At 43.0% G+C, this 22,388-nt stretch overlaps 2 protein-coding genes and 1 pseudogene across 2 annotated transcripts; 1 reads left to right on the top strand and 2 right to left on the bottom strand.

The window, feature by feature from the left end:
• Window positions 1-843: 843 nt before the first annotated feature.
• LOC128919448 (cathepsin G-like) lies at window positions 844-7,521 on the bottom strand (annotated as a pseudogene).
• Window positions 7,522-8,582: 1,061 nt separating this feature from the next.
• Window positions 8,583-9,518, bottom strand: LOC128919447 (olfactory receptor 13G1-like). Its single transcript, XM_054224773.1, has one exon. The coding sequence runs from the start codon at window positions 9,516-9,518 to the stop codon at window positions 8,583-8,585; it is 936 nt and encodes a 311-aa protein (XP_054080748.1).
• An 11,421-nt stretch (window positions 9,519-20,939) lies between these two features.
• LOC128919255 (olfactory receptor 10A7-like) lies at window positions 20,940-21,890 on the top strand. Its single transcript, XM_054224463.1, has one exon. It carries the CDS (start codon window positions 20,940-20,942, stop codon window positions 21,888-21,890), a length of 951 nt encoding a protein of 316 aa, XP_054080438.1.
• Window positions 21,891-22,388: the final 498 nt, after the last annotated feature.

Here is a 22,388-nt window from a genome sequence, read left to right as displayed (position 1 = left end):
ATCAAGCTGAGTGGTGTAGTTGATGTGCCTGAGGGACAGGATGCCATCCAGAGGGACCTGGACAAGCTCAAGAAGTGGGCCTGCGTGAACCTCATGAAGTTAAATAAGGCCAAGTGCAGGGTCCTGCACCTGGGTCAGGGCAACTCAATACATGCTGCAAGGGTTGAGAGCAGCCCTGAGGAGAAGGACTTGCGGATACTGGTGGATAAAAAGCTGGACATGGGACAACAATGTGCACTCGCAGACCAGAAGGCCAACTGTATCATAGGCTGCATCAAAAGAAGCATAGCCAGCAGGTCAAGAGAGGTGATTCTGACCCTCTACTCTGCTCTGGTGAGACTGCACCTAGACTACTGCGTCCAGCTCTGGATTGTTCAGCACAGGAAAGACATGGACATCCTAAAGCATGATTAGAGGAGGGACACAAAAATGATCAGAGGCATGGAGCACCTCTCCTATGATGACAGGCTGAGAGAGTTGGGGTTATTGAGCCTGGAGAAGAGAAGGCTCCAGGGAGACCTTATTGCAGCCTTCCAGTATTTAAAGTGGGCCTAGAGGAACAATGGGGACAAACTTTTTAGTAAGCCTGTTGTGACAGGACATGGGGTAATGGTTTTAAACTAAAAGAGCGTAAATTTAGACTAGATATAAGGAAGAATTATTTTACGATGAGGATGGTGGAAACACTGGAACAGGTTGCCCAGAGATGGTAGATGTCCCACCCCTGGAAACATTCAAGGTCAGGCTGGACAGGGATCTGAGTAATCTCATCTGGTTGAAGATGTCATTGCTCATTGTAGGTGGGTTGAACTAGATGTCTTTAAAGGCCCCTTCCAACCCAAACTATTCTATGATTCTAAACTTCCTCAGCTCTTCACGTGTCCAGGGCTCAAAATAGGAGACTCTGGTAAACACTTCCAGGAAGATGCAATGTCAGTGTCTACAAGAAACAATGCCGTGAACCTTCCCATTGCAGACTAATGGGCTACCAGAATCACCCTGTGAGGTAAAAGGAGTGGGAGGGGCTAGATATCTCAGAGCACAGCTCCCCCTGCCCTAAGGAAGAAACTGGCCCTCTAGCCTCCCTCCATGTGAAGAACCTCCTCTTTTGACCACCTCCCTCCAGACCCAGCTCTACAGGGCCTGTAGATGCCTTACTGCTCCTCTAAGTCAATTTGTGAAGCAATTCAGGCCTGAAGGCCATCTGAGATTCAAAAACTGCCTTCATATCCCTGAAAAAAAGAATCTAGTCCTTCTTTAGACATGTGGAAATATCTGAGCCATCCCACTGTGTCAGGGGCATATGACAAAGGATATACATGAGCTCTGCAGCTTGCTGGGGCAGTGCCTAGGCTGGATAGAATACCCCCAGGCCTGTAAAAAGGAACATGATGTTGACAGCTGGGCAACTGCACCCTGGTTCAGGGAGCATATCAGCTTCAGACCTCCTGAGAGGAACCTCTGCACATCATCCTGATGAATCTTCGTCCCCTGCCTGAGAACCTGACTGTCTAGTCACAACCTTATCCCAACTTGGAGCCCAAAACAATGCTTACATGGAAAGTTGTTTTTTTGCCATTCTCATCACCAGTGCAGATCATGGGTGCAGGCCTATAGTGTTTGAAAGGCATCTCACACGTTTCCTCATGCTGAACCTTCAGTTCCATCTCCATCAGCACACTAGTGTTTTCCTTGTTATTGATGTTTTACCCCAGCCAGCCATTTTGCATATAGTTCCTGGTTGCACATCCTCATAATGATAGGGCAAGGGGATAAAATTCACTTTCTTATTCAGCTTGGGGTTGGGCTGCATCTGCCAAGCAGAGAGAACGTAGGGAATGGGAACAAGTTCATGGGGATGGGGAAGTGAGCAGGGGGAGTTCCCTCAGACGGCAAGGGTGTATGGGAATATACCTTCAGTAGCACGATGTCATTTACAAGGGTATCTCCTGAATAGTTGGGATGGATGAGCCAGTGTCCAACATTGAATGTCTTCTGGCTCAGCTCTTTCCTATTTACATTGTGGGCTCCTAGGGTCAAAATGATATTCACTTTCCTGCCAGGAAACACCAAAATGTTCCAGCTACACTGACCACAGCCCTGAAATCACAACCCCAAGTTCCCCTTCTCTAGCTGTTTGGGAGAATATCGAACTCTGGTGAGAAATTAACAACACAAAGGTTTGGAGACAAACAGTGACAAACAGAACTTTAAGATAAGGGAGTATGAGGAAAACCCCAGGGTGGTGCATGAGGTGCACAGCCTTTAATATCACTGACGATAAAATCGAACATCCCAAGCCAGAAGATACTATGCAAGGCTTGTGACCTCTTGAACAGGCCTGTGCAACCGCACTACTGAGCACATGGGCTAGGGCATGTCTGGGCCCTGCTTGGTGGTGCCATTATGGAATTATTCCTCTGTGCACCCATGTATTGTTCTGTTCAAAATAGCGGAAGGGTCAGAGTGGACTTTCTTGTGTTGCTGCTTACCAGGGCAATGTTTTCAAAGCTGACCACTGAGAAAGTGTGCTGCCTCTCTTGGAATGTGTCAGGAGGCATATGGGAGGTGATTGTGACCTCAAGACCCACTCAGGCAATCACAAAGGACTGAGAAAAGCAGAGAGACACAAACCTGAGCCATCCCATTAACACCAAGAAACTGAAGGCATCCTTGGAACTGACTGCTCTGAGATTCACAGGGAAATCTCAGCTTGGAGGTACCTGGTTTATTTGCCATAAAGCACAAGCTGAGCATGCACCCATGGTTTGTGAATGCTCAGAGGACCAGAACCTGAGCATGACATGGAGGTTAATTTTCGTGAAAATGAAGACACATCATCTGTCCCTTGCCATGAGTGGAGTAGAGTGTCCCAGAGGTAGATGGCTTTTCGAAGACTGAGCTTCAGCAAGGTGAATCCAGGCACATCCTTCCACTGCTGCAAGTGAATTGAAAGGCAAGTGGTCATTAGAAGTCCTGACTGAGCACAGGACACTTTGAAAGAGTTGAGGGAGTGCAGCTGATACACAGCAGGGGCACAGACCTTCCCTGATTGTGATCAGAAGGGAAAGTTTCACTCCTAATGCCTGTGAGTGGCAAAGCAGTCAATAGTTTTGTCAAAAGATGGAGGTGAGACACTAAGAAGACAGAGCTCCAAATGGGAGTCTGGGTCCTGCTGCTCTTGGATGAGTGTCCTCCTGCTCCTTTCCCCAGCTGATGGGAAATCTGCTGCTTCTGAGACAGAAAACAGGGTTGTTCTGCAACTTCTTTTTCTGGTGAAAAAAAATGTAAAACCTAAGAACTCATCCAGACACAACCTAAGACTTACAATGAGAACAGAAATACCTCCTTCTTCTTTAAGATAAAGCCTAACCTTGTCATCTGGGCATAGGTCTTTCACAAGAAGCTTCTGCTCTTCACATATATTTTTACCTTTCACTGGCTGCAGCACAGTGCCTTTAATCATTGAAACCCTAGCAGTTTCTTCACACTTCTAAATTCTCCAGGCCTCTGCCTTCCCAGGGCCTGCAAGTGGTCTGGCTTCCCTACTCGGGCAGAGGGTGTGCATCCAGCTGTGCCCACAACAAGCCCCTCACCGAAACATTGAATTCAAGATTGAAAGTTGCAGAGTGATACCTTCATTGAAAGAAATCACAGGAGACAGAAAATTAGGACGTGTCCTATTCCTTCTCTCTCTCCCTCATTCTCTCTCAAATGTGAGAGTTCAGCCAGGTGGCCTCCCAGATTTCTGTGCTCTAGGAGCACAGAATCATGCTAGTGCATCATTAACTGTTAGGATTGGGGATACATGGAGGAGAGAGAAGAGTCCTTCCACCATGTCTCTGTGCCTGGCTTTGGGCTTTGTCCAAGAAGCAGAGACAGTCTTTCAACAGCAACACAACTAAACTGAGAAGACAGCTATTACCTGTAGTTTATCTCACATTACTTTGTCTTTGATTTTGGCCCCTTGCAGGCTGAGGAACTTTATTGTCTGCAAGCTGAGGGGACTTATTACAGGATGCCAGGAGCAGCATTTTGGGATTGTACAAAAGATACTATGGGATGTTTAAAGCAAAGATTAAAGGTGGGAAAAAAGCAGGATCAAGGTGGTCTGAGGAGAAATGTGCATGGGAACGGGGAAATGAGGGGATAAAAGCAGCTGGTCGAGTATAAACAAGTGGCCTGTCCGTGGACTTGTCATGTCTAACCATGCGCTTTGCCTGATCTCATCTTGCCTTTTCATGAAACTCCATCTCTATAATGATTTTAAGAATGACTTCTTGAAGCACCAAGCCCATGAGAAGAGCAGGAACCATGCCTTTGTTGCAGCACTGTGGGAACTGACAGACCACACACACATGCTGCACAAGACTTGCTTCCACCCCTCCCTCCCCCAGCACTAGACTGCAAGGCTCATTCATACAGCACCATCCTTACCTCAGACATAGTTACTGTTTGTGGAAGAATGTCAGCCTTTTCCTTTCAGCATTTACAATGATTTCCACAGCTTTTCACATTCCATTGGTGTTTGTACTCAGAGAGATCACTTTCTATGTTGATTTTAAAGTTTGTGTGTTTTCTGCCTGGGTGTGAAACCAAGGAGGCACAAATTCAGTGTCTGGATCATGATCCTTCCTACAGGGCACAAGGGGAAGAATCTACTGATGCAATCTCTGCAACCAAAAGAAGGTTGAAAGGATAGGGAAAGGTTGAAAAGGTTGAAGGTTGAAAGACATGGGAGGGCTGTATCAACCTGCAGAGGGTGGAAAAAACTCCTTTCCCCTAATTTTGGACTTCTGTCACTCTTCGTACAATCTAGGACTCCTTCCAAGAATGACACAAGGGTTGGTTGACAACTTAATTTCCTAGTGAAAAATTCAAAAACCTGACAGCTCCTCCAGATGTGGCATGAGGCTTAGAGTGAGAATAGAAATACCTGCCTTGTCTTTAAGATCAAGCCTTTCACATGAAGTTGTTTGCTTTGCCAGTGCCTTTTTACCCTCTCCTGGCTGCAGCATGGTGTGCTTTAATCATTGAAACCCTACAGGAAAACCTGGCTGCTCAGAGGTGGAAGGTTGGTTAAAGGTTAAAGTCTTGTCTGAGTGCCAGCAACCGGAGTGTGGAAAATGAGTCACCAGACCCCACCTGGCTTGTGTGCCAGGAACTGGAGAGGCCATCCAGCCTGTCTGAGCAGGGTAAGAGACTTGTAAACCAGGTATTGGAGTAGCCACAAGTTTGGGCTGGGTAGCAGACATACTCCAGGGTCTAAGAGCTGGCTACTGGAGGGACCAGCATCACCAAGCCAAATACTGCAGAGAGCATGAGCTCTGGACATCACCTGAGAGAGCCTTTTGCGTGTGTCTGTCTGTGTGCGAAAGGTACATGGAGATGGATCCAAGGGCCAGCTACTGTGTAGGCTGAGTGTCTAAGGCTCATTACTGGGGGCATACATCACACATACAAGTCTGTGCATGTGTTTGTGTGTGCAAGTAGGTCTGTGTCCCAGCAGCTGGAGTGGCGCTGGGGGCCTCAGGCTTGCCTGCACAGGTGTCAGCAACTATGAGGGTGGTGGGTTGGTGTGGGTGAACCAAGAGGGTCTGTACCAGCTGTCACAGTGGTGCTGGACCTCAGGGCTCGCATGCCCATGTGCCAGAAACCGAGGATCCAAGGGCAGGCACTGCACACATTGAGTATCTAAGGCAATCACTTGGAGATCTGTTTTGTATGTGTATATGTATGTATATTTACACATGTATGTATGCCCCACTGACAGACCCTCATCCTGATCAGCCAGAGGTAAACAGGATGAGGCTGCTGGTGCCATCAGCATTTGCAGAGTGTTTCTATTGACATTGGTCTTTGTGGCCAGCCTGAAGGCGTAGTTTGGTCTTGCACTTCAGCTAACTTTCAGACCTTCTCCAGTCAATGTGAGGCCATCCATAGAAAGTCAAACCTATTTCCTAGGTCAACAAGGTCCCTAGCAGTCTCAGCCCAAGAACAGAACTGTGCAGACCCCCTAGGCATGTGCTTCGATGGAAAAAATATCTCTTCCTTGCTAGCTGTGGCACGGAAATGTCAGAGATGCAGGACCTATGGGCTACTTCTAAAAGACAATTTTCCTGTGTAGTACAGCACATTGGAAATACTAGAAACTTTCACCCACTATTTATGCTTTCATTTGTTTATTACTTATTACAATCTTAACCAAACAAAAAAGAGTGAACAAGTGAAACTTCATGGAAAATGTTGCCTAAATTCATTTCTGTGTTAAATGAAGGTCAAGAGTGTGAACTACAGTCAGTATTATTTCTCAGAATACACTTAATATTACCATGAAGACACACATATTCCTGAACAAGTAAGACTTTGATGGAGTTAAGCAGTAAATGCTTATTTGAAAACTTTGTTCCTGAGGACATTCAGGAATAGACAAGCCATGGAAAGATGGTGCTACCAAGCGAGAGCTGAGAACCTGCTACCTTTGTAAACTAAGAGATACAGTAGTAAATGTATTAACTTTGGAAGCCAAATACCACCACCAGAAGCCATCTGAAAGACTTAAACTTCTCTGCTGCATATGACACAATTCTCCATTTCTGGTGGAAAAAGAACTAGTTTTATGAGAGAATTGCAAGGAAATTATCTTGTTGTCCAGAAAGGCAATAAACCTTTTTACAATGTAAGAAATGTCTTTCAGAAAACCTCTTCACCAAGTGTGCTTTCATCAACATTAATGGCTTTGCCACCAGCATATCACTAGCTCCTATAAATTTTCCCCACAGTGGATAGAAAGAAATATGTAATTCCTTAATTATTTCTATCAAAATAAATGCATTTGAGTGTGTAAGTTCTTTTTGGTCTTAAAAGCAAGGCTAGAAAGATTAATCCAAATTTACTCAAGATATGATGCTCTTTGATTATATATACTGAACTGAATTTTTACAAACTTTCTATGAAGAGGAGAAAGGACATACTCAAATTGCAATGAATATTTATGTAGAAACTTTGTTGGATAGCTTTTCTAGTGATAGAGCTATTTCAGTGGATATTATAACGTATAATGAGGTGATCGCATGATTGCTGTCATCAGCTTCCTCCTTTCAGGAGGCCTTGAAACAAGCCAGGGGACAGGCTTGTCCCTGAGCGTAGGCTTTCCTGTGACACTGCGCAGGCAAGTGTGTGTGTGTGGCAGGGAGCCTGAGCTTATTTGGAGCCGGTCGACCTATGGACAGAGGATGGTGGAGATCCCGGCTGATACCGATGAGGAAAATTAGAGCACCACTGTGGCGTCAGGGTCCTGGTGAATATGGCTTCCAAGAGGAACATGTGGACAGTTCCTGTTTAATCTCTGCATTGTTAGAACTGATCTCAACAGACAGATACAAGGAGGAAAACTATCCTCTTCTACAAATTTATATAGTTCTGTCTATAAACCTGATATGTTTTCCAGGGCATTTTTTGGGCATTCATTCAGAAGCAGTAGCAGAAGCATTCAGAAGCAAGTAAAGGTCTTTACCTCATTGTGAACACGAGCTAGAAAAGTCCATGGTTAAGTTCCTCAGTCTTTCCTTTCCTCCTTCTTTCCTTCTATTATGGCAATAAAAGGTAAAGCAACCAAGAAAACAGTGAAAGTAATCATCGGTTTACTGAAAGTGAGCCTACATCCCCTAAAATTTCTTCCCCAAAGTGTTAAGTAAAGTAATTTTGTTAACATTTTTTTCACTTTGTTCAACAAGATGGAGTTCCACTAACTGTGATGAGGATTTAGAAGTCCATCTCTGGTGGACAAATATCTGCACCCCATGAGGACAGGAGTGTATTCTGAGGCATACAGTATATCCTTCAGAAGACAAGTACACACAGGATTTTACACACCATCTAAAAATCCAAGGGCACACAAATAGTTGTAGAAGCATATCTTAAAAATAATGTATTTCTATTGTTATCTACTTAGGCTGTTTCTTTTTATTGTTTTCCTTTGCAGTGTCTTAACAAAAGTAAATCTGGAGAAGAATGAGGGAAAATCATGACCAATAGCCTGAGATTGAGCAGATAATCATGGAGATTTGTTTCTCATAATATTAAATGATGATTTGATTAATGATTTTTATGTTCTTAAGCAAAGATCTGCTTTTCTATATAAAAAACATTAGAAACATAAATGTTGGATAGTTTATCAATAGGTGGGCTGAGGTAATGGTAGGAGGGCATTCTACTTTACAATAGGGAGAAACAGACCTTTAAGGGAGAATCTCAGAAGCAGAAGGAGGTCTGGAAAATTCAGAGGCATTACCTCTTTAAAGCGCCTTTTCCTCTCTGCTGACCAAAACTAGAGATTGACTCAAGAGATCACTGGATTCAAAGCAACAAACACTTCTAAGGTACACTTCACCTCAGCCTGCTCTGAGTATCCTCAGTTCAGATTATTTCTTCTTAAGAACTACCATTGTTGCAGCCATATGAACTTCACTGAAAACAACATCACCCTTATTAGCAGCAAAGGTTGACACAACACTGCGACTACCCATGAGTGTGGACCATGCAGAACAGGGCCGACAAGGATGGGGATGTGGCTATGTGTATTAATTTTTCCTGAGAAATGGTACAAATTCACAGAATGCCGCTTTGATGACTTTGTTTCGCAAGCTGTAGATCATAGGGTTCACAGTGGGAGTCACCAGAGCATACATAATGCTCACTGGTTTGTTTTTCTTTTCTAATAGAGCGCTAGTTGGCTGGATATAGGTGTAGATGATGCTGGAGTAGAACAAGCCAACAACAGCAAGGTGTGAGGAGCAGGTGGAGAAGGCTTTCCACTTCCCTTCAGAGCCCTGCATCTTCAGGATGGTGATAATGATAAGGCAATAGGAGAGGATGACCAGCAGGAAGTTTCCCATGCCTAAGATGATGTCTGCCATGTAAACCATGATTTCACTGAGATAGGTTGAGCTGCAGGACAGGGCAAGGACGGGGGGTATCTCACATAAGAAATTTTGGACTAAATTTGGCCCACAAAAGTCCAACTGTGCCACAAGAAGGGTGTTTATGAGGGAATTGACAGTACCAATTCCCCAGACACCAGCCATTAAAGTGATGCAAGTCCCCTTGCTCATCATGCTTACATAGTGAAGAGGCCGGCAGATGGCCAGGTACCGGTCATAGGACATGACTGTTAACAGTATAAGCTCTGTTGAGCCTGAGAAAGTGAAGATGTAGAGCTGTGCTACACAACCCTCAAATGAGATGGTGTTCTTGCCCAGGATCAGGTTCTCCAACATCTTGGGCAGCACTGAGGAGATAATTACCAGGTCAAGGATGGCCAGGTTGGAGATGAAAAAGTACATAGGGTTGTGAAGCCGTGGGTGGACAATGGTAGCTATAATGACAAATGAGTTGCTGAGGATAGCAGTGAGGTAGACGCACAAAGATATTGCAATATAGAGACCTTGGAGGTGAGGGTTGTCAAAAACACTCTCAAGGATGAATTCAGAGACCTTGGTGAGATTCTGTGGGTGCATTTGCCTTGGGGTCCCCTACGTAGGAACAAAAATAAAGACATTACTGCATCATGGCCAGAACATATTCAACGCTAACAGGACTTTTGGGGTTTTTCCTTTTTTTTTCCTTTCTCTTCTTTTCTTTTTCTCCTGAAATAGTATCAGAGACATTTTAAAGCAATCACATTGCATAGTGGATCTTCCCTGACTGTGGTATGGACTTAGACTTCTACACACGAATCCCCAAACTTAGATGCTGAAACCTAATTTCTTCCAGTGCTGTTTGGGTGCAAAATAAGTCTGCATTGGGCTAAAAGCAAGACCTTTCAGAAGTGAAAGCAAGGAGAGGAATAGGGAATATTGTGTCATTGTACCACAGAGTAACAGATAGACAGAAGAGAACAGCAATATTGATTTACTAATTTATAAATAAATATGTAATGTAAATAATTACTTTTTAAAAAGAATTTCAGTGTTCCCTGAGGAACAGAGAAACTTGTTTAGCAGCTGTGTATCATGCACCCTACATACTTTAATTATGACCGATCAGGGCTATGAAGGGATCTCAGCTACTGAAGGTACATGCCTATTAATTGCAAGCGGAAAAGGTTGACGTTTCTGACCATCTTTGGTGATTGTCCTCCAGGAATCTGGCTGATAATGGAGAGATCAGAGACTGTCTGCATGAGGATTTACTCAGCAGTGTAAGGTTGAAGCTGTCTCTGGTCTTGCATTTCACCAAACTAGAGTGCTGCTAGCTGCAACTGGAGATCTTCCCAAATATGGTCATTACTAGTAGATTTTACATAGTTCCATCTGGTTCATCCCATTTTGACAATCTAAAATTGTGCCTGGAATTCCATTCCAAATGACCAAGCAGAGGTTCTCATACTCAGGTACAAGAAACAGAGTTATAATTTCTGCCTTGTAGTGCAATGGTACAAAATTAGCTCTTCAGTGGAATTCAACTCATCTCCCTGCACTTCCAGGCGACCTGGAAACAGAGTCTGATGGAGATTTCCCCTTTCACTGGTGTCAACTGAGAGAGACTGACTCATCTATAGCACACTCATCTCTTGATGAAGACACAAGTCTAAGATGGTTTACCCGAATCACCGTGCAGAGGCACCAGCATTTTCTCCCCTGTGTTGATTAAAACTTAGCTCAGAATTAGGTGACTAACTTGGGGTTGAATGAATCTCCAATGATCATATTTTTCATACAATATTAAGGCATTACTGGAATGGAAAGTGTGGAGCAAGTCTCTGCCCATTTCCCATTGAATTGAAGATGGAGATATTGAAGGTGGAGATATGGAGTTCCTGACACTAAAGTATTAATTTAAGACTGTAATAGTTAGTTCTGTTTACCTATAACATTGAAAGAGTCAGACAAATATAGAACAAGGAATATAATTCATTGTTGCATTATTAGACCCAGTGAAGAATGTACGAAAGAGAAAACAGCAAAGAAAATAGAAAAGGACCCAGCAGCAAAGGATTAATATTCTCACCTTTCATCAGAAGCACAAATAGTCTTCACAAGCCTTTCTGAAATAGTATCTTAAAATGCACCCCATCTATCAAGGTAATTTCTGCTGGAGGTTTCTCCTCCCTCATGAATGGAGGCTAGAATGAGCTCAAAAGCATGCCCCAAGAGGAGAAGGCAAGTACTTCTAACTCAGTTCAGCACTGAAGTCATGACCTGCAATAACCAAATGCCCCGTGGAGTGAGACCCAGACAGGTTTGTTACCTAATTTGTCTCTAGGGGAGAAGTTTCTCTTCATTTTCCCTCCTTGACAACCCTGGTATTAGTAAAGCTGATTTCTACTCAAACTTGCTGGTTATGATTCTTGGGCTTGAAAACTAACAGTGTACTGGGCTGTATCATGAGGAGGACAGCCAGCAGGCTATGGAGGGAAGTGTTTATTCCCTTTTACCCAGCACTGGTTAGACAGAATCTAGAATAGCACATCCAGTATGGGGTCCTCCTGTATCAGAAAGATGTTCATAAGCTTGGGTGAGTCCGGTGGAGATAAGTAAGATGGCCAAGGTGCTGGAAGAACACACTGTATTTGATGAGACTCAGGGAACTGAGTTTCTTGTTCCTGGAAAACAGAAGGCTTAGTGGGACCTTATGACAGCTTAATAATTCCCAAGGGGAAAAGGAGGGGTTCCTGTAAAAAATAGCCTAAAGAAGGATTAGTTCATGGTTTTTCTCATATTTTCATACACATCGCCCCTATCCTGAGGAGCTGTTAAGGTTGCAAACTATGCAGGCTTCTGTAAAGCCTGTATTCATATTAAACAGGAAGAGAGGAAAAGAGGTTTCAGAATGATTCCTTTAACCATGAATGAAACACAGAACTTTATTCGCAATGGGATGGGAACAGGGAAGCTGTTGGTGGAGGTCCCAGGTCAGTTACTGGGTAGACTGAGTATCTCAGCCCAGCTGTGGGGAGATGCACAGTGTGCCTGTGTGGGATTGCTCATGTTTGTGGGAGGTTTGTAGGTCGGTCTGGGTCTGTGCCAGCTGTTGTAGTGGTGCTGGACCTCAGGACACACATGCCCATGTGAGAGTAACTGGGGATTCAAGGACAGGCACTGCACACTCTAAGTGTCTAGGGCAGTGACTGGGAGATCTGTATCGTATGTGTACATGTATGTATGTTTACACTCGTATGTATGCTCCACTGACACATCCTCAACCTGATCGGCCAGAGGTGAATCGGGATAGGTGCCATCAGCATTTGCAGAGTGTTTCTATCCACATTGATCTGTGTGGCCAGCCTGAAGATGTAGTCCTGCCAGGGGTGCACATGTGAATGTGCCTGGAGGGGCCCATCTGCTCTGGGAAACCCTGGCAGGAGGCATTGCAGCTGCTGCTTCAGTCCCTGTGCTGGGTCCTAGATCATGCGATGGCCCCTGCAGCTTGGGGTGAGGTGTCCTCTGGGACCCCAGCCCTCCAGACACTGCCACTTCCAACAGCTGCCTCTGCTTTGGCCTGACAGGAAATGAATTTTGGGCATTCATTCAGAAGCAGTAGTAAGTTGTGCATTACACGAAATCTTCTATTTACTCCTTCCTGATCTCACCTCAGCTGTCATCACAGACCTTTCACTGAGTACTAAGGCTGCAGATTCCTTCTACCAGCACGCCCCAGGGAATCCCCTGTCCAGAGCAGAGTGTCGCCTTCAAGTCATCCTAGGCTTATAAAAGTATTATTAAATGTATGATATTGATTGTACTAACTTATAGGTATAGTAAATGAAAAGACTGCATGGATGTCTCCTTCTACATGATTTCTGAATATAACTGCATCAAGCCATTTAGTTATGTGACTTCTGTGTTCAAACACAATACAAGCAACTTAGTATGAGGTTTCCTAAGATAAGGGAGGAATGATCAGTGCATGCAGAATGCTGCATGAACATTGCTGCAGATTACTGCAGGTTGATATGTTTCTTTCTTTTTTTTTTTTTTTAATAATTGACAGCTGCTCCCTCATAGTGGCAAGCAATCAAGCATGAAGACAGCAGTCACCTTTTTTTTTTTTTTATGTAACAGTGCTACTTATACTTGGAGATGTTTAAACCTCAGCTCTCTAGGATGAGAGCAACAGTATTCTTTGACTGCTTTAAAATGCTTCCAGTACCTGAACCCTCAGTATCTTCTTCCTTTCTCTCCCAGCTTTGTCTTCCACGCAGTCTGCCCCTTCTTTCCCCTTCTTTTCAGCAGAAAACAGACGGAGATGCTTTCTGTACAGATGGGAAGATTGTTCCCTGGAGGGACATAGAAGTGCAACCACATGCAGCTGTCCTTTTTGGCTGTGGCACGGAAATGTCAGAAACACAGGACCTATATGCGTCTGATCTCTGAGACGCTTCTAAGAGGCAATTTTCCTGTGTAGTACAGCACACTGGAAATATTTCATCCTCTATTTATTTATGTATTCATTTATTTATGATTTATTACGATCTTAACCAAACAACAAAGAGTGAATGTGTGAAACTTCATGGAAAATATTGCCTAAATTCCTTTCTATGCTAAATGAGGGTCAAGAGCGTAAAGCACAGTCATTATTGTTTTCAGAATACACCAAATACACCATTAGTGGCTTTGCCGCCAGCATATCACTAGCTCCTATTAATTTTCCTCACGGTGGATAGAAGAAAAATATAATTCCTTAATTAAATATTGCTATCAAAATAAATGGTTTTGCGAGTGTAAGTTACTTTTAGTCTCAAAAGCAAGGCTAGAAAGATAAATCCAAACTTACTCAAGATCTGACGCTCTTTGATTATATGTACTGTACTGAATTTTTAGAAACTGTGAAGGGAACTGGTATGCTACGTGTTCACTTACTTTGTTGAATCAGACCCTCTCAACAGACAGATACAAGGAGGAAAACTATCCTCTTCTACAAATTTATATCGTTCTGTCTATAAACCTGATATTTTTTCCAGGGCTTTCTCTGGGGACTTTTAAAAATCTTCATACATGACATAAATCAAAATAAACTCTCTCTAGCTTGCCTCTCTCTCAAGCCTGTTTATGTTTGTACACAAAAGGAATGAAGGCTTAGGAAATTTGACTTGTTTTGCTGAAAGGTAATTTTATAGATTTGAAGACTTCTGTTGGTGCACAGATCTAGCAAGTAAAGGTCTTTACCTCATTGTGAACACGAGCTAGAAAAGTCCATTTCTTGCCTGTGGTGATGGACAGAGTGTAGAGGTAGACCTGTTCCCTTTTGGAGGTACAGGTGGTTGCCAGAGGAGACATCCTAGGATGTATCAGGTGGCAGCAGGTGTGTACGTGTGGGTGACTGTCTTTAGTCCTTACTCAATACATTCAGCCGCATATAAAGATCACCTCATCTGAGCAAGTGAGGGCCCACTTCTGAGTGAGCTGGTTCATTCTCCAGACTCCACTGACTGTATCAATTAATGCTCTGTGGGGGTGACTCAGCCGACAGCCAAACACCCACACAGCCTCTCTCTGACTCCTTTCTCCTGTGGGATGGTGAGAAAATGGAAGGAAGGAGAGAAGATTCATGGATTTAGATAATGGGAGTTTAATAGGAAAACCACAAGCTGCGTGTGCAAGCAACGCAGCATTCGTTTATTAGGGAAAAATGGAGAGGAAAAGGAAAAAATACCAAAAAACCAAACTTGTGGGTTGAGAAAAAATAGCTTAATAGAACAATAACAGAAAAGGGAAATAGCAATGACAATTATTATAATGGTAAAAGAATATACAATAAAAGGTAATACAACACAAGTCACTCTCACCACCCAGTGAACTGGATGCCTAGCCCATCCTGAGCAGTGATTGCGGATTCCTGCCCCCCAGCCAACCCCCACTTATATATTCACAGAATCACAGAACGATAGTGGTTGGAAGGACCTCTGGAGATCATCCCCTCCAAGCCCCCCTGCCAGAGCAGGGTCACCCAGAGCAGGTGACACAGGAACGCGTGCAGGCGGGGTTGGAATGTCTCCAGAGACGGAGACTCCACCACCTCTGGGCAGCCTGTGCCAGGGCTCTGCCCTCTCTGAGGGTAAAGAAGTTCCTCCTCATGTTTAGGTGGAACTGCCTGTGTTCAAGTTTGTGCCCATTACTTCTTGTCCTGTCACTGGGCACCACTGGAGTAGGTCAAATAAAATACCTTGTCAGAAGTGACTGAAGAGCTGTCTAGGGAAGATGCTGTGATGGACCTAATACTCATAAACAACCGATAAGAAAACATTTTGCATGTGAAGGTTTAGGGCAGCCTTGGCTTCAGTGACCGTGAATCTGAAAAGCTGACAGAAGTGAATAATACAAATAGCATAATTACAACCCTATATTTCAGGAGAGCAGTTTTTGCCTTTTTCAGGGAGCTGCTTGGCTGGATCACACAAGGCCTTGGAGGGCCAAGCGGCCGCAGAAGAGCCGATTGATCTCTGAGGAGGACTCTGACTCAAAACACAAGAATGGTCCTGACCAACACATAGAAAGTTGAACTAGTGCGGTAAGTTTGGCTGACATGGATGAATGAAAAACTCCCATCTGAACTCGGATGCAAAAAAGAAGTACTCAAAAGGTGGAAGTGGCAATGGGCTACCCAGGAGAAATACCGGCTATATAGGTATGGAGTTAGGAAAGACAAAACTCTTCTGCAATTGAAAGTAGCCAGGGATATGATGGTTAATAAGATGTTGCCCGTAATTCCTTGGCAGAAAAAAAGAAAGGAAATGAAAAGATAATGTTGGCCTACTGCTCAGCAGTGCAGGGTAGCCAGGGACACAGTACTTGGGAGAAGCCGAGGCACTCCACGTCTTTTTTTTTTCCCTCAGGAACAACAAGGCACAAGGCTGCGCGTAGGCACACCTATAACATAGTTCAGACGAGGAAGCAAAGCAAGAGTTTGACATTAAAAGCAGATTCCAAGCCAAAAGATGATGGTTCCTGAGGAGGCCTCTCACAGCATAGCTGTTTGTTTACTGGTCTGATTTAAGGTGCCAGATCAGAGCTCACTTTAAGTATAGGGAGCTAAGTCCTGTGGCATGGGCAGAAGGAGGAGGAGGCTGCAGAACCTCCTGGTACACTCAGGCCCTGGCAACTGTTTGGGATTCACACAGAATTTCAAAATAGGCCAAAACAATGTGAACTGAGAGCACACCCAATCTGCAAAGATTTTCAATTGTATTGTATGAGCTGGACAAATAGTAACATAAAAAGTTAAGGGAAAGCTATTGCATACTGACATATTTTTCTGCTTTCTTTTTCTCCCATATCTTCAATATGAGAAAGAAATTTTTCACTATAAGGATGGTGAGGTGCTGGAACAGATTGTCCAGGGAAGCTGTGAATGCCCCATCCCTGAAGGTGTTCAAGGCCAGGCTGAATGGGGCTTTGAGCAACCTGGTCTAGTGGGAGGTGTCCCTGCCCATGGCAGGGGGGTTGGAACTAGATGATCTTTACGGACCCTTCCAACCTAAGACATTCTATGATTCTATGAAATATATTTAAGTGAAAATTCTAATTTATAAGCATAATTGTACTAATATATTTATTCAGTTCATGGAACAAAGATGCTTTGCCCTAGTTTCAATTATGACTATCTTGTTATGTGATGAATCGTTCTCTGCAGATTCCTCTTTCTCATGGCTCTGCAGACTATAAATGACTAACTTACATGTAAACAGTTAACTTGAGGAAGGTCACAATTCTGTGACATAGGTTTTACTTTCTTTCTGTCTTTCATATCACATTTTCAGACTACAAGTTAAAGATTCTGTCAATCACTCATAGAAGAAATGGAAAAAAAGATGGAACATTCCTTCAGTCTCCAAAAACAGGGACTGTATATGCTTTTCCAGTTCCAAACTGGTTGTGGCTGTTTCCCTTTGAGATTCCCCTCCTTGTAGGTCTTTAACAGAAAGGTCATGGTTCAGGTACTGTTGAACAGTAACTGCACTGTAAGTGTAGCACTTACTTTAAGCTCAACTCAAAAAACCCCAACAAAAGAGATGAAAAATGTGGCTGTTCTTTGAGAAAACAAAGATTTCTTATCCATTTGAAGGACAAAAATCCTTTTTCCCAATGTCTCCATAGAGTACTTTAAGTATTAAAGCAGGTGTCTAAGGGCGTCTCAAAGAATTCAAGAAACAAAAGCTGTAAACTTGCCTGATATTTTCCATTCTAACACTCTTGACAATGAACAACTTAAAAAGTCTTAATTTGAATATTGTCTCATGCAATAATTGGTTCCATGGCTCTTCAGACTCTGCATGTCAGGGCTACTTAGATGAATTAAGTTTGTAGTACCAATCCTAAGTTAACCGAAAAGTATTTTTTTGTGTACTTCTAGAGAAATTTGCTAGTAAATTTGAGACACTCCTTACATAATTTTTAATTCCTGGTGCAAACAATGTGATTTCTTGTGTGAATCAAAATAATTCCTGTGGCTATGCTTCGTCAGATCAGACCCAATGTATGCTGGACCTGAGTCACTGTTAGGCTGAAATAATATAGTGTTCAGAAACAGTTGTGATTTTAAATGAGATTGAGGTTATATTCATTCTCTAGTAAGATGAAACCCACAGAAAGGACATCAGTTTGGACAGATTCCACAGAGCAAGTCCAAATACTGCACACTTAGTAAAATGTTTAAGCTAAATAGTGTGTGGCCATCTACTCTTTTCTGTCTTTTAGGTACTGGATGTCAGTAGTGATGATACTGCTGCTGAAGACACAGCACTTAGAGTACCCAGAGAATAACATTTTTTTTTCTGATCTTCCTTGGCATCTGGGTTACTCAGAAAGAACATACATTACAAGCATGGGACATTTCAGAGCAAAACTTGTGTAAAGACAGCAAAAATGGAGAAGTTTTTATCTAAACATTTCTGGTTCTCAGGCCATTCTAAAGAGACCTTCAACAATTGGTTGAAGCTGAAATCCTCTTCATGGAAATACACGGAAAAGATCATGCGAAATAATCAAAGCCAAAAATGTAAAGACAGATCTTTGACCTATGCAAATAAGGTACACCAGGCAAAAAAAGTGAAATGAAATCCATGAATCCAAATGCAGAAGAAACTATAGTTTTGTACTCAATGACCAAGTCTTTTATTTTCAATGAATTTGCTTCTCATCTGTAAAAGAGAGGTTGACTAAATTTAAGTGCAACTTTAGTATGGAATAGATACTTAGAACCTTTTGTTAGGTTGTCAATAGGTACACGTTTAATTCCAGTAAGTAATTCCAGTTCAAATCTGATTTTTGTTTGTTTGTTTGTTTATTTGTTCCTACTGAAAGAAGGAAGGGAAAAAAGGAGGGTGAAAATGGAAATGAGGGAAGGGAAGGGAAGGAAAAAAAGGAGGGTGAAAATGGAAATGAGGGAAGGGAAGGGAAGGGAAGGGAAGGGAAAAATTCAAAGTTAAGATTAAAGATTCAAATGTGAATGAAACCTCTGCTACAGGAGATAGCTCTTCCTCTAATCCACTGCAATTAGGCGAAGGCAGTAGGCTAGATCAAGCTAATTCTGTCCTTTGAATCACACATCCCTTGATGTTTCCAGCTATTTTTCAGCTGGTTCAGGATGCACAGTTCATAGCATTAGTCATGTAAGACATGATATGCCTAAATCTGAAGGAGTCACTCTGGTCCCACTTTGCAGACTATGGAGGGAAAGTTGCCATTCAAAATAGTGTTTCATCTGCTGTTGTAAAGATATCATTGCCTTGTTGCCTCCCATTGCCCACAGAGAGAGCATTAAGTTCTGAACAACCAACTATGACATTTCTAAAATCAGCTGAAATCAATCCCACCCATAGGGTAAATGGGGATTTCAAGAGAGTCTATTTAATCGTGGAGTAAGTCATGTATCAGAGGTAGCTCAGCTGTTCTCCTCGGCCACAAAAAATAAAGATGCATTAAGGACTCTGTCTTTTCAGTTGCACCCAATTCAACTAAATTGAAACAACTTTAACAAATTCTTTTACTTCTTCTCTGTGAGGTTAATCTTTGACAACTAGCATTATGACATCTGCGTGAAGGGCAGGTAAATTCCATTTATCGTGTTTCAGAGAAAACTTGCCTGATGTCCCATGGAATATACCATGTGATAATGTCACAGATTATTCAAGATGTGGCAGGAGAGCATCTGCATTTAACATACAATTTAAAATCTGCAATGTAAGCTGACTGTAGGAGTCATCAGCCCAACTCTGTCCTTAATGTAAGAAAACAAGGGAAATTCTTCTAGTGAAATTTGCATGATCCGTTCTGGATGATCCGTTCTGCATGATCCACTGGATGGCAGAACTGCTGAAGGTAGGACACTTACTTCAAAATGCTCTTTGTGAATACATAAAGCAAATCCAAGAAAGAGTGAAGACCAAAACTTGAAGGTCCTCATAGCCACTAAACAAGAATTACACAAAGTGAGAGTTGTTTCTCTCAGTTGTTTCTCTCAGTTTCTGTTCAGTAAACCAATGACTGCTGTGAGACTTACTGACTTTAATTAACAGCTGATGACCAAAGCGATAGTCTAAAACTTTAGTAAGGGATCAAAGAGCAGAATTAGGTAGATTCAACTTCAGGTGCATGGATCTGACAAGTTAAGAAAACTGGTGTGAATGTGTGCCATTACAAACTGCAGAAAATATTTGAGGTCATTCTCTATTCTGTTATGCACAGGTTATATTGAGGTATCTCTCAGAATTTGGAGCTTCAAATAGCACAGTGTTCTTTCATTTCTTTGTTAACGGAATCAGTCAAAACCAGAAAGATTCCTTTTAAATACATCAGACCTTTAAATGCCCAAGAACATTAGGAGTTTCTTTATTGTGCTTGTAAGCTAAAATCATCTGTGACTCCCGGTTCCACAGCTTTCACTTTCATGTTCATGTCAGAAAAGAACACTGACAGAAAGGCACATCTTGTGTGAGTGAAGTTTTGGCAGAAAGAATTTAGATGAAGTCAGTATGAGAAATGATTGCATCATGGCAGGGCTGTGTGCACTGCTCTTGCTCTGATGATGTGTCCTTCTCTATGAGTGGTGGTCTGTTGACCAGGTCCATGTGTGCACAGTGGAAAAGGTGCTTCCCTGCTGTGTGCCCATATATGCATACATTTCTGCTGCCCAAATGCATTCTGTGCCTTGAGATTTACTGGTGTCGTCCACAGGTTGGTTGCCCCTTTGGGAAGAGATGACAAGTCGGAAGAACGCAGAATTAATGACCACTTTCTCCTCTGTGGCAGGCTAATTTCTTCTCTCCTTCTGTGCATCAGTTTCCCATTCTGGGCAGAAAGAAAACACAGAGGTACCACGGCTGGCACAGCGCTGCATGAATATCCCATTGGCATCGCACACACAGCAACACTCACCACGGTAATGAGGCAATGTGACTAATGAAGGAGATGGTACTGAGCTTCACCCTCTACACTTTATTAGTGTTCTCTGTGGGTATCTTTCCCTCTAATTACTCCTTCTTCCATTTTTTGTCTGTATACAATGGGTATTTGGGTTTGCTTTGATTTGTTTTGGTTTTGCTTTCTTTGGACTGTGGGTGTTTTGTCTGTCAGCTGGGCTTTCTCTGCAGTGCAGAAAACACCTACAAAACCACTTGGGACCACAGACCTGACATGTGGGGGGAGCCCATGTTCTCAGCAATTAACCATACACCCATAATGGAGCCAACCCTTAAATACTAACTCCTCATAGTTGTATGCTTGGTCACTGTCCCAAACTATGAAATGTAGGGAGTGCTAACATCACGCACTTGCAGCACGCATGGACATTGCCTTCTTCCTTTGTTCAGCTGAGCCCTCTATAGAGTTTCACCCTCCAGGGATTTCAAAGAAACTCCTCACTTCAGCAACTGGCTGAAGCACCGTGATCTTGGTCCAGTGACTACCCCTCTGACAGTCCGTCCATTTAATTCCTCCCAGATGAAGCCAACAGATGATCCAGAACCAGGAAACCACACTCTGCTGACTGGATTTGTCCTCTCTGGATTGTCCAAATACCCAGAACTGAAGCACTTGCTGTTCTTCACATTCTGCTTCATTTACACCATCACCATCTTTGGGAACCTTCTCATCTTCACGGTCACACTGCACCCCTCCCTCCACATGCCCATGTACTTCTTCCTCCGGGTCCTGTCCTTCCTGGATATCTCCACAGCATCTGTGGTTGTTCCCAAGATGCTGGTAAACTTCCTGTCAGAGGACAGGAGCATTTCCTACATGGGCTGTGTCGCACAGCTCTACTGTGTGATTTTTTTAGGAGCCACTGAGTGGTACCTTTTGGCAGCCATGGCCTACGACCGTTACGTGGCCATATGCAACCCCCTTAGATATGCAATCATCATGAACAGCAGAGTTTGTCTTTCCTTGGTCCTGCTGTCATGCTGCAGCGGTAATGTTGCGTCCGTGGTGCAGACAGCTTGGGTGTTCGCATTGCCGTTTTGTGGGCCCAGGAAGATTAACTACTTCTTCTGTGATATTCCCCCCCTCATCACGCTCTCCTGCACTGACACTTCTTTGTATGAAAAGCAGATCGTTATAGCCACAGCACTGGTTATCGTTATGCCATTTTGTCTCATTCTGGTATCCTATGCCTGCATCATCTCCAACATCCTGAAGATTTCCTCTGCAGAGGGTAGACACAAGATCTTCTCCACCTGTTCCTCACACTTAATTGTTGTAACATTGCACTGTGGAAGTGGGACCTTGATTTACTTACGGCCCAAAGTCAGTTACTCTCAAGACGCAAAGAAATTTATGCCTTTCACATACACAGCCATAATTCCTATGTTAAACCCTCTGATTTACAGCCTGAGGAATAAAGATGTGAAAGAAGTACTAATCAGAATGATGTCTGAGCTGATGAAGAAATAAATCTTTTCTTGTCCGAGAACGTGTGTTTTAAAAATGTTATTTCCACTTTCAGTGGGTGTGTAAGGTTTACTAGCTCACTGGAGACACCAGAAGCAAAGTGTTTCATACTTGAGAATATCTTGTCCTTATTTTTGGCTTCAGAAGCAAATTATTTAGAATTTCCATTTACATTTCTTCCTGAGGAGTATGAAATGTATACCAGACATTTCTTCTAAAACAGAGCAGCCAAAACCCACCCCACTTCCCACAACTTTTTCAGGTATTCAGGCTTGAAGTTCTCACTTTCATTGCAGGAGTTCAGCTGCCCCTCTCACTTAAGATATATTCTTTTACAGTGAACTTTTCAGGATAAGCATACACAATTGATAGTGAGTAGGCAGGTTGCTTTCACTTTTTTTTTCTTTTCGTTTTATATGATTTCCATTCCTTCCAGCAGAAAAGGGATCCACTACATGAAAGTGATAAAGACATTACTGCAGTTCTTTAAGAGACTCATGG

The sequence above is a fragment of the Rissa tridactyla genome, chromosome 19 (genome assembly GCF_028500815.1).
Source record: "Rissa tridactyla isolate bRisTri1 chromosome 19, bRisTri1.patW.cur.20221130, whole genome shotgun sequence".
In the NCBI taxonomy this organism is placed as follows: Eukaryota; Metazoa; Chordata; class Aves; order Charadriiformes; family Laridae; genus Rissa; species Rissa tridactyla.
The sequence above is the reverse complement of the archived record's forward strand: the minus strand, read 5'-3'. Positions and strand labels throughout refer to the sequence as shown.